Source organism: Crocodylus porosus, unplaced genomic scaffold (assembly GCF_001723895.1).
Source record: "Crocodylus porosus isolate Cpor-Errol unplaced genomic scaffold, CroPor_comp1, whole genome shotgun sequence".
Lineage (NCBI taxonomy): Eukaryota > Metazoa > Chordata > Crocodylia > Crocodylidae > Crocodylus > Crocodylus porosus.
In genome coordinates, this window is record NW_017728947.1 from 40,511,230 (window position 1) to 40,526,987 (window position 15,758).

Below are 15,758 nucleotides of genomic sequence, written 5' to 3' on the forward strand. Positions count from 1 at the left end.
AACAGCAAAACTAGAAGGAATATGAACTGGCCTTTCCTGTGTTACAAGGGCACAGCAGTCCCTTGGGAAACGGTAGTTGAGTTTAATCTTTCCTTCAGCTGCCTCCAATATGCATATCATTCTTCGTGCAAGGGTTCTTAGCTCTGCGTGTTACAAGTCTGCAGCATTCTCCAATCCTTTTCTGAGCCTCAGTAGCTTATGTTGCAAGCCTGTGCGACAGATGGGGAACTGGTATTTTAATAGCAGGACTTTTTAATTTCAAATGTAATTGTTAAGATTTTAAGCCCTAGGTAGGGGGCAGTAGGACTTTGAAGGGAAGGAGTAAATTATATATTTGCTTCTCTGCTGTGCGTTAACATTTTGGGGGCTGATGTTATACTTAAAAGTTGCAATGTAATTTAAACCTCTCTTGGTTCGGTCCCTTATCAGCTGATGACCCTGAGTTATGACAGCTTTTTAAGAGTTACTTTTCTCCCTTTAGCACTGCAAAACTTTGAAAGCAGTTCTTTGCCTTCAGTTCCTTTGAATACAGAGTTCGTTTACAGAGGATAAGTCTGAGATAATGTCCTATAATTATCTGGAAGGTGTGACTTTCTAGTTAAGGTACATACCTGAGAGTCAGATCTGGTTTCCTTTCATGATTCCTGTATGAGTTTTGGTAAGTTTTCTCATCTGGAAATTTGGGATTATAATTCTTTCAAGGAAATTAATTAACATATATAAAGTAGGTAGACTTTTTGGATGAAAGAGGTTGTAGAAATTCAGACTAGTTGTAACATACCTACAGTAGAAGTGTATAAAGAAATTAGTTACTGGTTTTATCTTACTTACACTTAAGGAGAGTTCTTAAAGTCCAAGTGCTATATTTACAATTCACTGGTATGTAAAAAAGTGCTATAACTAAAGGAATGGACAGCAGATAGTGTAGTGAAATTTTCAGTGCAGTGGAACAGCAGATAATCCCTTTTGCTTTGAGTACAGCTTCAGAATGTATTTTTTCCACTTGGGGTAGAAGAGATTGCTTATGGAATAGAGATCAAGTAGCCTGGGGAAAAAGAAAAAGTATTCCTTGTTGACATGGTAGATGGGGTGAAAATTGGGCTTGGATGGTTATTTTTATGAATGACACCCCCCACCTTGCATCCAGCCTGAATCAGAAACATTTGGAACCCAGGGCACATATGCTCAGGTTTTCTAGTCTGACACAGTGTTTCTCTGATTGGTCTGATGCTTGTTGTGTATAAGAAAAACTGTTGTGAGGTTAAAATTAGTAGTTGGAAAATTAAAAACTACCTTAATTACTGGTCAATAATCTCATATATCTAATTGCCATTCAGTCCTAATGAATAATTTTGAGCCCTGTATCCCTTTTCCCCTCCTGGAAGTTGTCCAGCATTTATTGCGGCCAGAGCCTAAGGTTGCCTTTATGATGCCCTCTCCCTGTTCTTGTCCATTTGTGTTTGATCCTGCAGTCAGCTGTGGAGTAATGTATGAAGTGACAAGGATAGTATCTTGATTACATCCAGATGCTTGGAAGAAGTCAAGGGCAGAGAGGCCTGTCATGTAGCAACGGATACAGCAAACTGCCCATTATAGAATATCAAATATAGATATAAAATATGCTCTATAGTTTTGAAACTTTTTCCTCTTAGAGGGATTGGCTAGACATGCAACCGTTCCTGAAAACAGTTGAGGGTTGTAGTCATAGCTACCATGTTTAATGAGAAAAGCACCATGTTAGTTGTGCTTGGCTCTCAAACTATGTTAACTCCTTTTGACAGATCAATTGTATTCCCTTCAGCAGGAAAGTTAGTGCTGTTTGTGTGTCTCTTTGCATTAAAGAGTCATGCCCACACTTAGAAATGTAGGGCTATTTTAAACAAACCTTAAACTTCTCTTATGTTTCCTTCCAAGCTGTCTCTCATCCTTGAGGACTGTTACCTGTAGGATTTAGTGAGGTGATCCAGGAATTGCCTATAATTCTGTTTCTATGGGTAGTCTTGCTGCATCCTCTTGACTGAGTTACAGTGCTGCTTGGACCAGGAATGTCTTAATATGGCTGTTAATCACTGCAGGTTTGGCGGGAGTTTCCTGATAGGCTGGTTGGATATCCTGGTCGCCTACATCTCTGGGACCATGAGATGAACAAATGGAAGTATGAGTCGGAATGGACCAATGAAGTCTCTATGGTGCTCACAGGGGCAGCTTTTTATCACAAGGTAACAGGGATATCAAAGATAAATGGGAAGTTAGTGTATGTTGCAACATGAGATGCAGTGATATAAAGGGATTTTATGGCAGGCTAACATTTCTGATGACCTTTCATTTGAGAATTCAAGCATTCATTTTATTTTTCAGCCTTTAGTTATTTATAATTAACATTGCAATGTTTTAAAAGGCATGTCATTTAGAAGACAGGAAAGGCAGTTGTACCTGGGTTTTTAATAGGAAAAGCGTGAAAAATGGGTGTGCATTTATATGGTGATGGAGTCCACAGTATGTTAGGCATTGTATACATATACAGGAAACTGTCTTCCTTTCCCCAAAGAGCTTGTAATTTAGTGTATGATTTTTATGAAACACATGGCTTCTATTTACTATTTTCAAATGCCTTTCTCAATTGGAAAAAAACAACCCTCTACTATCCTACCCTGATTATAGCGTAAGAGACCAATTGTCATACGGATCAATATTTTTTTCAAAGAGTCTGTCTCCCAGTTAAGTATCTAAATGAATTGGCCAGATTTTCTGATATGCTTAGGGCCACTACTTCCTAATAAGGATCATCCCAAGAACCAGTTGCTGATGTTCTGCTCTCCTGCCCCTGCTACACAGACAACCAGTCTGCATCCTACTGTATTTTGAAAAGCTGGCTATTCCATGAAACTAAAGTAGAATGTATTTAAATACTATAAATTGATGGGATTTATTATTACACAGTGAATGTGATATTTTAATTAAAGCTATGAAAGAGGAAAAATAAATATTAAGAGATTTCTTTTTTCATGGTGTGAAGGAAAAGTAATTGTTATATGCAAAGAAAAAAACATATTTGTGTGCCTAGCAGCCTAATGGTGTCACTAACTTGATGGGAAGCATCATCCCTTTCACTTTATGGTGAAGTGTCCTAGAAACAGCTGCAATGGCTGGACTCTGAGGATCAAGGTTTGTTCACATGCCTTTCCTCAGTTGTCTGCTGTTCCCAGTGATTTTACTATTTGCAGGCTTACAGTTGCTGGAAGTGTATTTAAAGCTGCAGTCTTCTTTCTCCCTCTTATTGTGCAGTATTTTAACTACCTTTACACCTACAAAATGCCTGGAGACATCAAGAACTGGGTGGATGCTCACATGAACTGTGAAGACATTGCTATGAATTTTCTAGTGGCAAATGTTACGGGCAAATCGGTTATTAAGGTGGGATTTTTTTAGCAATTTATGTTTGTTGAAAATGTTACAATATAAAATATAAAAGATGTCTACGTATGTGTTTGGTAGATTTGACTATCCTCCTTTTATCTGTTTTTTTCCTTTCTCATTTACTTTTACAATGATTCCCACTTTCCTTTCCTCAGTAGGAATGGTCCTACTCAGTGAAACTAGCATGTCAGTTGGGAACATGAGGTTGTGTTCCCTGTTAGTTAGTGGTGTTCATTGTAGCCAAGTAAAAGAAGATATGGAGAGGGTAGATTCAGTGATAGGAAAAAAAATATTTAAGATTACCAGAAAGAGAGAGAGAATTGGCAACTATCCCTGGCCCTGTCTGTCATGACTGACAACAGCTGATTTATAGGAATGTTAATTGCAAGAATGTTAATTGTAAGATCAGTTTTAAATGAACTTTTTATCCTTGAATTAATTTCCTGACATGTTTCGACACGTTTTCAGGTCTGGACATTTGCTCTGTACATTCATTTCAAAGTGTGTCAACTAGGAATGAGATTTAGAGGCCGCCAGGCACTACTTCAATTAGCGAGGTCCACTTTCCTGCCTGTCCGTCATCATTTACTGGGACTGGTAGCTGCGTTTCCTAGAAAAGTCTTTAGAAGATAAAGTATGTGTTTTTGCTGAAAAAATTTCTGAGCCTTACAAGGGCACTGCAGAGTAATTTGGCACCTCAGTATGATTGGGAGAGTCTTGCAGAGTTTGCCAGTCAACTAGTAACTCGAGTGAGCAAAAGAGCGTCTGTTGGATTAAGGTTACGGTGAAGTATGGGAAGCTATATTTCATCGCTGTTATGGCTGCAAGAACAAATGGTGTTTATACAGGGACCTTGGCAGTGAGAAAACAGTCATTAAACAGGAATTAAGGAGCTTGTCATCGCCACTTCTTTTCAGTTACAGAAGGCAAAACCCCTCCAAGCGGTTTTTATTGGGCCCCTGTGCATTTTGCAGTCAGCCAGGCCAGATGAAATTGAATGGAGGAATGGCGTGGCTTTTTATTTTCTACCCTTTGGAGAGAGCTCGGCTTACACTGCAAGCATGTTCAGAAGTATTGTGCTGTTTTCTGAGCAAGGGGATTAATATCCCTTCTGTTGACTATGATGATGATGTCTGTCATGCCTTTGTGCAGGTGACCCCACGAAAGAAATTCAAATGTCCAGAATGCACGGCCATAGATGGGTTATCGTTGGACCAGACGCACATGGTAGAAAGGTGAGTGAACCTCCCTTTGTTGTCGCAGTTGCCTTCTTGCAGTTCCCAGAAACCGTTTTTTGTCCGTTTCAAAATTTAAACTACAGATATCCCTTTTGGATTCCTCAGCTTGCCACACAAGTCCAGTCAGCCCAAGTGTGGGTCATTTGTACACTAGTTAATGGGGCACTGCAAATGATCTCCAGTGAAAAGTAGGCTGCTTCTGGGAAGGGTTTTGGAAGGTCACCAAATTTAGCAGCTCTGCTATAAACTATAGACTGTATGTATGAAATTCCGTATTGATAACAGATATTTCTAAGGCAATCATTTCATTCTATCATGGAACTTAAAATGTAATGCATGTTTGATTTTGTTTTTTAAACTGAAGCTGTTAATAACTTATCAAAGAGCAATTGATTAGTAAGGATTAAAATGACTGAAAAAGCATTAGTAGCGCTATAACTGACTTTTGAACAATGCCTTTCCTCCAAAGATCTCTAAACATGCTGATTCTACTACTGAGATGGAAATTCCTGCACAGTTGAACATAGCAGCTGTTAAACAGTGGGAGCAACATTATTATCTAAGGAGAATTTAATTTTGCTAGGCAGTATGTAGCTGGGAAGTCAATACTGCAAAAAGTTAAGGGCAAAATAACTTGGAATAAGCAAGCATGTGATTATTGTTTCTCATTCTGCAATTGCCTGGTGTAACCGTGGCCAAGATGCTTGCCCCTCCATCTCAGTTTTCAAATCAAAGAGAGAATTTACTTGCTTTTTGTGAAGGTCTAAGATTATCCTTTTTTTAATAAAAAAACAAAAACCATCTGAGAATGAAATGACTTGTTACTTAATAACTGAAATTTAGCCAAAAGCTAGCAAACCTGCCTATCCTCAGCATTTCTTCATAGGGTCCTGAAGTGGCATTTCCCCCTTAGGCCCGTGTTCTTTCCTTCTAAACAATATTGGTGCATACTTCTTGATGCTCAGACTTCATATGTTAGCACTCATTTTCACTTTAAACTCATTCTCACTTGCACTAAAAACTCTTCCAACTATACACCTATACACCTTTCCTATAGTTGGTCCTATAAAAGATATTGCCCCCAAAAAGCCCTTTGTCTCTTATGTATTTCCTGGACTATTGTAGCTATGGCATCACTGCAGTGAAACCTATTCATATTCTGAGGGTGGGATAAATGTGAGGAACAACAGTGCTTCAGGAGACCTGCAAAAAGAGTGACAATACAAAATCAAGATAGGCATTTGTTTGTGATATGGTAGAGGCAGAAAATCAGCTGATGCAAATCTGAGTTGTATGCATTGATCACCACAGTTTATCTAGTCCCATTTCACAGGGCTCTGATAAGACTCCTTCTGGAGTGTTGCATTTTTTTGTGGGCCCTTTGTTATTAGAAATATATCTTTAGGCATATTCAGTGACTAGCTGCAAACATTGTTAATAGCCTGGATAGATTGATTTATGAAAAGAGGGTGAAAAAAATCAAGTATTTATATCAGGGGCTGGCAACGTTTTTGGACAGAGTCCCAAAAACACCCACAATCTCGACGTGTAAGATGTTGGCGAGCCAGGGCAGATGACGGGGCAAAGGTCACAAGGAGCCTGATCCTTGTTTTGGCAGTACAGCCCCAGCCACTTCCCTGCCATGCCACTCTGAGGTATATGCATTGAGCAGAATACTTTCACGTGCCACATTCTGGCACATGTGCTGAGGGTTGCCTATCCCTGACTTATATAGTTCACCTGAAGGATGGTTAATGTGGGACAAAATAATCTTCAGGTACAGAACACTGTAAATATTGGGAATGGTAATTGATTTCTGGGGGCGGTGGGACAAGGGTATATAGTTTAACTTAAGGAAAGGAAAATGTAGGCTGAATATCAGAAAATACTTCCTAACAATAAGAGAGATTACCTTGTAGAAAAAAAATTTTAAGATATCAGTTGAAAGCTTTGGGAAACATAAATGTAATTTGAGTGAAGCCTTAGAAAATGTGGTATAGGTAACAATACTGTATTGTCTAGAGAATGGACTAGATGCATTACTCTTTCTCTTTATATTGTAATACCCCGAAACACCATTCATGGACTGGGATCTGATTGCATTTGGCACTTTAAAAACACACACAGAAAAACAACCTTTACTTACAAGAGAACTATAGTAGGGACAGGATGCCAGATGTATTAACCACTTTGGTATCCCATAAGTGTTGCTATCATTTCAATGAATATATCTTTAAATGTATGATTTCCTTTCCTCTCATATAAATTTCCACCAGCAGAGATAACTATGATGAAAAAGTGTCACATTAATTGCTAATCCAAGTTGCTTATTTCCTGATTGTATGAACTACAGATTATCCAGAGAAGGGTATTGCATCTATGCCTGAAAAAGAATATACCACACATTTTACAGCTCTTTGCACTTCATTTTCAAGTTTGTTAATAGGGTAATTTTGAACAAACCCAAGTAGCGTAAACTGTTACTTGCCATGTGAATATGAGCCATTGTATCTAGCAACTTCCATGATCCATCTAATCCCAGTTTATCATTGCCTGCTTTGAGTTAGTGGGAACTAGCTGAAAATCTTGAAGCTTATCCATTTTTTTTTAATGGGATACTTATAAGCCACCTATTTGTTTTAATAGTGTAATAAACTACAACAACTTTTGGTGCAAGTTTCCATTGACTCCATAGTGACTAGAACTGTACTTTGGTTTGGGTTTAGGTTTTATACTTCTGATTCATGCAGACACTGGTCCTGTATGTTAACTGCCTTCTACTAGGCCAGAGGACAATCTGGTTGAAGGGACTGCTCATAACAGGCAACCCAGAACACAAGTTAGAAGAATAACTTACATGATTTAACTGTAAATTGCATAAATCGCATTATGTAAATGTACATAAATATTTAATGTCCACTGGCTATAAGGATGCCGCAAGGCATGAGGCTGGGAGTTATAACCAAGTCCACCTGTAACTAGCCAAGTTACCGAACTCCTGGTTTCTTGCCATTCAGAAGTTGTGACAAACATATGACTCTTGACATAGAAGTCAGTAATAGACTTAAATGTCCAGCAGTCAATCTGGTGGTTGTTAAGGGCATGTTAAAGAGTAAAAGTAGTCAACCTCTAGCTCACAGACCAATCCGGCCTGCCAAAATATTTCATTTTGCCTGTGAAGTTGGGACATCTGTGGCAATTATCTGGCAAAGGGAAGCTGCAACTAGGTTGTTAGTGCATCAGTGACAATTCAGCAGCAGTGGGGGGGTGGTAGTGGTGCTGGCATTAGGTGATAGTAGAACAGAAGCCTGTCTTCAGACTGAGCTTCATTAATTTGTCCTGCTCCTTATAAAAGGTAGCCAGCCCCTGATGTAGAGGACTGCTAAGGAAGGTGCATCGCTTTTCAGTTTTGAGTGTCAGGCTCAGAATTAGCTAAGGGAAATCCAGTTAACAGCTCATGGTTGTTCAGTGATTTGCAAGGATTTGGTGATCTCTGTCATATTCATTGAGGAAAGGTGTTCACATGAGAACCCCCCCCCCTTAATTGGCTCTTTGCTGCCAATCCAGACAGAGGCAAAGTGATTAGAAGAGGGAAACCTAATGTCTCCCATCCTCACCCCAGAAATTTATTATATTTTTGGCCAGGGTTTGAAGTACATTACTGGGAGAGCTTTGAACTTTCCCTGCTTGTAGGTCTGTGGCATAGATGAGATTTAAATCTCCAGGACTATTGAGCCCTATCACCAAAATGCATTAAGAGCCTTGAGTCAAGAATCTCCATCCTGAAGTAACCTTTGCTTTGAATTGTTGGAAAAGCTTCAGGAAGGTCTTATAACACTCATGTGCTTATTGGCAGCAGTTAAGTAACAGGTTTCCTGCCTTTAGAATCTGCAAATCTAACCCAAAAAGAAGAGATCTAAATGAAATCTAGAGGGAAATTGAATGTAGGTTAGCGGTAAGTGAGGCTGAGCTGCCTCTACAGCAGAGTTACCAGTAGTATTTCTTTTTAAAGGCAAAGGGGTCACTATAGAAAGATCATTCCCTGAAGAGGGGATGTGCAGTCATCTTGCTGACATCAGAGAAACAGAGAGAGAACCAATTCGAGGAAATTCACAGAATCCTTGATTGGCTTGGTTTGCTGCCAATCTGCCAGGGGGCAACAGGGCTCTCATTTTTTTTGATTCACAGAAACTTAAATCCGTGTTGAGCACAGTTACATGTTGTCAGCACTGCAACTTAAAATGAATAATTATTGAAAGCAAAGCTGCATCTGTTAGTTTGAATTTGCAGAACTGTGAAGACAGCCAAGAAAAATACTCACCGTCTCTATGAGATGACATATCATCTTAGCTTCCTAGCTAATGCTTTAGGTGTCCTTGTTGTTTGTGGTGGCCTACAAGTGGCTGGTCCCATAAAAGCAAACCAAACTTGTTTATGTTGGTGTGGGAGAAGAGAGCACTCTATTTCCCTTAGACACCGTATGTGACATAGAGCTCGCTCTCTCTCTTACTGACACAAGCAGGTTCAAAAATGGAGTTCTTGAGCTTCATTCTGAAGTTTGCTGGAAGTGGTTTTTGTAACTTGGCTAGAGTTGATGGATCATAAAGGATTTAATGTGGGATTTTTCATTTTGCCATTTATTTACAAATGAAATGGCTTTCTTGGTGGGTAAAAGTGTTATATTGGCAGTCTTGTAGAGCAGCATTTCTCAGCCTGTGGGTCATGACCCAAAAGTGGTTCAGGAGAATATACGAAAGGGTCATGAGCAAACTTTAAAAATGGATTCTCTTTTAAAGGAGAAACCTGTGGGAAACTGTGGCTTTTCCTTTGCAGGCTGGCAGAGCTCCAGGCTGCCTGGGGGAGGCCCCATGCCACACACTGGGGGGGCAGTGGGTCAGGACCAGCTATCTATGTTTACAAATGGCTCCTGGTACAAAAAAGGTTGAGAACCACTGTTGTAGGGGGTATCCCCAACATAAACACAGTGGAGCCGCACCCTGTTTTCTGTCTTTGCAATTCATCTTTGACCTAGGTAAGATCAGAGGAAGGAAGAGGACAGTTTGCCTCTAAGATCCATTTAGTTTTCATTTTCTTCTTTTCCTGCCATTTAGCCCCAGTTGTAGTAGTGGCTTTTCTGATAGACACCTGCCCACCAGCCAGTAGACTTGATACAAATAATTTGTCTCTCACGGGCCACCAGACAGCTGTTATATTACAATGACTTTCAGTCATGATTTGCTGGGTAGGATTTGAACCAGTAACCTAGAAGTGAAAGGCCTTGTATTATTCCATAAACCACTGAGGGACAGCAGCTGTACAAACTTTTCTCATGCAGTTCTTCTAGTGCGTTTACCTCCTGACCTGTGAACTTTATGCTCTTCCCTCTGCAGGGCTCCAGTGCGCAACTTAGATTACACTCCTCAGCCATGTTTTTCAAATGTAGCTGGATGTTTTGGGGAGCCTTAGCTGTGGAGAGCGGATGGTGCTTCACATTATCTGACAGCCAGGCGAATTTTAAAGCCTCACTTCCCAAACTGGACAAGTTTCTGCCCTCCAGACTGCAGCTGCTTCTCTTGCAGCCAGTTCTCTTGCACCCCCTGAAGCTTCCCTTCTTGCCAGTTGTCTCATGCCCCCTTCAGCCACTGTCGATGCTCTTTGCCAGTAGCAGTCACTGGCAAGGGAAACTGGCAGCAGAGATGGTGGTGACAGCAGCTGAAAAGGGAGGGCAAAAGAAGTGGCAGTAAGGGAAGCAGCGGCGGAGGCAGCTAACGTAAGGTGTGTGTAGGTGGCCAAAGTAGAGGGGTGTAAATCACCCCCCACAGGAGCCTTTTGTTCCCCCCCACACATGCACATTGGGTGTGCACCACAGCGTGGGAAATATTGTTTGAAGATGTCAGGTTGAGCATACAAAAACTGAGACACCAAAAATCACTTCAGATTTCTGGTCAAGGTTTTCAAGCTGACTGCTCACCATGCTGCTGTAGTCCTGAGCCTCCAGTCTTACCCTTTTCCCCCAATCCACATCACTTATGACCTAAAGAAACCTTGGTGTTCCAGATTTTGGACAGCAAATTCTGTGTATGCACTGCAGTCCTGACCTTTTAGTTCCCTTGCTGTTCCAGTCGTCCGCCTTTCCCAAGCAGAGTATTTGTGCCAGTTTATCAGGAACGGGTGTTCTGATGCACACACGTTGTTCCCATATTACTCTCCAAACTCTTTTTCATTTGTTTTCTGCTGTGAAGATTTGAGCCCGAAGGGTGGAGGGCAGAGTGCACACCAGCTGTTCTACCTAGCTGTCAAGTGCTTGCAACATTAAACATTTTGTTTTAAACGTGAGCAGCATGGTTATTTTCTGGATGATTTTTAAACTGGTACGAAAATAATTGTTATAGATTGAAAACAATTCTTTGGAAACAGAGCACTTTAAAAACCTTGGCTCTGTCTTTTAAATTGTTTACTCTCAGTATAGTCGGAGTGGGAGCCAGTGGATGGCTTGGAAGATGAGGAATTAATTTTGAAATCCAGTCTTGAGGTTCCATCTACTTCAAAAGAGTTTTTGGGTGGTGCTGAAGCAGTCTCCGTCACAAAACTGTCACACTTAGTTGGTGTGATTGACCAAGTCTGCTCAGGAAAGCTATCCTGGAGACTGAATGACCCTCCTAACCCTTAGAGGGGGTTGGGAGTGAGCAGGGGGAGAGTGGGAGAGACATTCAGACTGTTTGCAGCATATCAACCTCTGGAACACAGTCCTAGTTTGCTTTTGCTAGACAAACAGCTTGTTGCTCTTTTGTCTGTTCCTTTCATTTGTGAGTCTCAAAGACTAGCACCCCATTTTCTTGTGGGTTACTCTGTTTCTTTGATTCTAGTGTCTGAAGCTTTTGAAACTGATAGTATTGAACACGCAGCTAAAATTAGCCAAGTGTGAGTTGAGAGAGGATTACCTGTTTTTTTTTTTCTTACCCTGCTTCCCCAATTCCCCAGTCTTTTAGAAGAGGAGTTAAGGGGCTCTGTCAAGTTAAAAATCATGTTTGTTAAAGTAAACAGCAAACTGCTCCCTTGTGCTTTGTTATTTACCCCTTAAATTAGTACAACTGAGACAATTGCCAAAATTCAAATATGTTTTGACCATTTTTATGCTTTACTATTCAATGGTACTTGATTTAGACAATTAAAATATGTCAGCTTCACTTTAGGATTCCTTCCCCCCTGCTCTTTAAATTCAACTTTGTTTTTAGGTTCCCAAGCACAACTGATGATGCTTCAGACACCCTAAGGAGAATGTTTATTTTTTTAAGCAGGGAAAACAGTTTCTGATGGAGTTTAAAAGAAGAAAGGAGAAAAATCTTTCTGTAGGTGTTCAGTTTCCTGACTGCTTAGTTTTTGCAAAACCTTGATTATGAGCCACAATAACCCATCAGTGGCCCTTTAAGGGACATGTTGGCAGCTAAGCTGTCCAGGTTTACAGCAAATATGTTGTTTTAAGAATGACTGGAATTCTAGGAGGAGGGAGAAGGGAAGCTTTGACCTCCATGTGTACATGTGCTGCTGGCAGCATCTCCCTGCTCTTCACTGTGATTAAATGAATAAATCAAAGAGCACCAACTTTTTCCAAGCCCCCTCTGCAGTGAGGCTCCCTCTCCTATTTCCCAGTAGCTAGAATGGATGAAATATTTCCAGGAACACAGGAGAAAGTTATTAAGCTCTTTTGAAATTGTTGTTTGGAGTGGGAGCTTGTCTGGCATGATCTTTGGGCCATGTAGTTACATTTTTGTCTCTTTTACCAGATCCGAGTGCATCAATAAGTTTGCCTCTGTCTTCGGGACCATGCCTCTGAAAGTGGTAGAGCACCGTGCAGATCCTGTCCTCTACAAAGATGACTTCCCCGAGAAACTGAAGAGCTTCCCTAATATTGGCAGCTTGTAAAAGGTGGTTACGAGACTAAAAAAATGCAAAAACAGTGACTGGTGCTAAGACAAGCTCAAGGCTCTGAAGGAAAATGCAGAGAGGGGGCTTAGTGTGAGGAAAGGAAGATTGATACCAGGCTTCTGGTATACCTGTCCTTCCTGCACAATGTATAAGACTGTAACACAGAGCCATGGAGTTCTTTCCTTGTTGCACATTTATACCTATTGACTCTATTTATGGTTCCACCGAAAATGCCAGTAAAATGCCAGGAAAATCCCCTCCCCCTGAATGGAGGCTGCACATCTGGAAGAATAAAACAGCATCTTACTTTGTAGGGGCTAGCTGGCATGATTCATCTCTTTTAAAAGTTTAGCCCTTCTTTATTTTAGTGCAGCTACCAAATACGAGAGCAAACTGTTTTTAATGCTGGCTGCAATATCCAGCCTGTTTTTTTTCCATGAGGCTGCCTGCATCTGTTGAGATGAGTTGTTGGTTTTAAGTAATTGTGCAACAAGCTCTTCTGACTTTTTAGGCTTAGGAAGATAAATGTTTATTTTTTATTTAAAAAATCACAAGCTTTTGTTGCAGGGCTTAGGGGGCTAAACATTTTGTATTAAGTGATTGCAATGAGAGTTGACGCTGATGGCAGCCAAGAAGACGTTATCCTTAACTTAAAGATTTGTGGGATATACTTTCTGTCACTACACTTCTTTCCTATATATGAATCTCAGGTTTTCTACTGTTCCTGTAGAAGATAATTTTACCTAGTATAAAATGCAGTCCTTTTTTTTTTTTTAAAGGAAAAACGTGTCTTAAAGCTTTTGCTTTCTCTTACCAAGACGACAGATCAGTTATTGGTTCATACTCATACAGCACATCCACATACTGGAACAGCCACTAAAATGTGATCCTCATGTGTATGTATTTCTAAGAGCAGGTTAAAATAGACTCTTGATTGGGATGGTTTAGTCAAGGGTGATCCTATCTTGAGCAGGGGGTTGAACTAGATGACCTCCTGAGGTTCCTTCTAGCCCCCTACACAAATGTTTTATGTATATGTGCAACATATTAATAACATGTAGGTAGAAATCACTCACATAAACTACCATAATGTGAAAAACTGTGGTGGGTAGCCTGTGATCAAACCCACTGCCACAGGATGCTAAGGAGGCAAGAAGTTTTAGTATTATTTAAACGAAGAGGAGACTACACATTTTTATGAACCATAGAATCATTTCTGCAAGCTGAAGTTAATTTAAATAGGACTGTTAGCTGCAGCTATGCTACAGAAGGCCCATCAGTCTTCATGCGTTGGTATATAAGCTGATGCCAAGCTAGGCCCAGAAGGGAGTTCTCCATGCTCCAGTGGTAGAATGTCCCCCAGTTTGGTGCATTATGGGTGGTTTGCACTTTCCTCTGACACTTTCTGGATTGTTGTTCTTGGGGCCATCATACTGAATGGGCTATCTTTTTGTTACAGTAAGGCCATTCTTCTGATTCTGCCAAACCCCAAACAGCAGGACAAGTGTTAGAAAGCATAGTTCAACCATCTGCCTTGAGAGTGACAGGCAGCAATGGCAAAAACCAAATGGAAGTCAGGCCAGAAACAGGAAACATCTGCTCCTGTTTGTGTCACCCCACTAAGACTTTCCTTATTATCCAGCACAGTGGATATGCTGTGAATGAAAATCATGTGGGAACAGTAGCTCTGAAGGGATGTCTCAGCTCCTGTGGGAAGTGTCTTTCACATGGATTCCCCCATTCTTTGGGAATGTTTAATTACCAGTAAATTCTAGAGCTTGTTTTTAACGTTGCAGTCTTTGCTGTGTTCCTGATGTGCTGTGGGAGATGACATTGGGGTGCAGGTGTAGCCTTTTCAGGGACAGGAAGGACATTCTGAATAGAGAGGGTATCAAAAGATAAGGTACGCTCTTCACCATTGAGCAGTTCTTGCTAGCAGCCTCACACGCTCATGCACATGCACTTACTTCTAGAATCTGTTGGTTTATGTCAGAATAATGTCTTTGAGCCTGAATATCAGAAACTCCAGTTCACTTACCACTGATCAGTCTGTTTTAAAAGGGAAGTTATGGCAGTGATAATTATGCTCATGAATTGGAGCTGACCTCAGGATGACAGAGTTTTGAAGCTGCTGCTGTCTGTTCGTTCTTTCCCAAGTTCATAGACAAAGCCTACATGTAGGTTTGGCACAGACAATGAAAGGACAAAGAGGATTTCTGATTGGTGGTGGGAATATGGTGGCCTAGAAATAAAAGGAGAAGGTGACTTACCCGTGTAAGCTGATGTTATAGTGTTGAATCTCAAAGTGGGCCTCAGTCAGAAGATAATGGGCACTAACAAACTAGTGTGCCTTCCTTGATGTGCTCAAGAGCCAGTGATTCTTAAAACGGTCATGTTTTGTCCTGCCGTGTTTTACAGCTGTGTTTTATATTGCAGTCTCTTCTTTGTAATGATGCTGTGTCTCTGTTTTATAACATGACAAATGACCTCACTGTAAAGTTGGGCAGCTGACTATTCTGTAGCCTGGGCTAATTCCCCATTCCATTTATAATTGATGTGTTTTAAAGATGATGCAAAACTTTAAAAAGTGCAAAGTGTTTTTATGTTTAAATTGGGATTATTTCATCGTCAGTCATTGTCAGCTAATCAGCTTGTTTATTTTATCAGAGTCGTCCAATACTGATAATATATATTAAAAGAAAACTTATCTCTAAAGGGTCTTTCTGGTGTTTCACTTCTTCAGATGTGATTGTATATGCTCCCAACAGAAATATTCTGAAAAGAAAATGTCATTGATAAATTCTTTATGCTAAATAACTCTATATTAAATCTCGATTACCTACAACACACTTCAGAAATATCTATCCCTATTTTAATGTCTCCATAACTCTGAATGGTGCCAATATCTTTCAGTAAGACCATTTCTCTGTGATAGTGAGTGCACCTTGTTTTTCACAGTGGGATGAATTGTAGCAAGTAGGCATGGTCAACCAGTAGTTGCACAAGTACAATGGATAAATACTGTGTTTAGATTTCATAGACATTAGGGCTGGAAGGGACCTCGGGAGATCATCGAGTCCAGCCCCCTGCCCAAAGGGCAGCAAGTCAGCTGGGGTCATAGGATCCCAGCAAGATAAGCATCCAATTTACTCTTGAAGGTATTCAATGTAGGTGCTT

The 15,758-nt window shown here is 40.5% G+C and overlaps 1 protein-coding gene across 1 annotated transcript in view; it reads left to right on the plus strand.

Annotated features, from left to right (window-relative positions):
* Positions 1–15,300, plus strand: part of EXT2 (exostosin glycosyltransferase 2) — a 104,627-nt gene extending 89,327 nt beyond the window's left edge. The window contains exons 10-13 of the mRNA XM_019551522.1: positions 2,076–2,219; positions 3,286–3,414; positions 4,570–4,652; positions 12,440–15,300. Of these exons, the coding sequence (XP_019407067.1) occupies positions 2,076–2,219; positions 3,286–3,414; positions 4,570–4,652; positions 12,440–12,578 (495 nt within the window). The 3' untranslated portion in view covers positions 12,579–15,300. The remainder of the gene's footprint in view (positions 1–2,075; positions 2,220–3,285; positions 3,415–4,569; positions 4,653–12,439) is intronic.
* Positions 15,301–15,758: the final 458 nt, after the last annotated feature.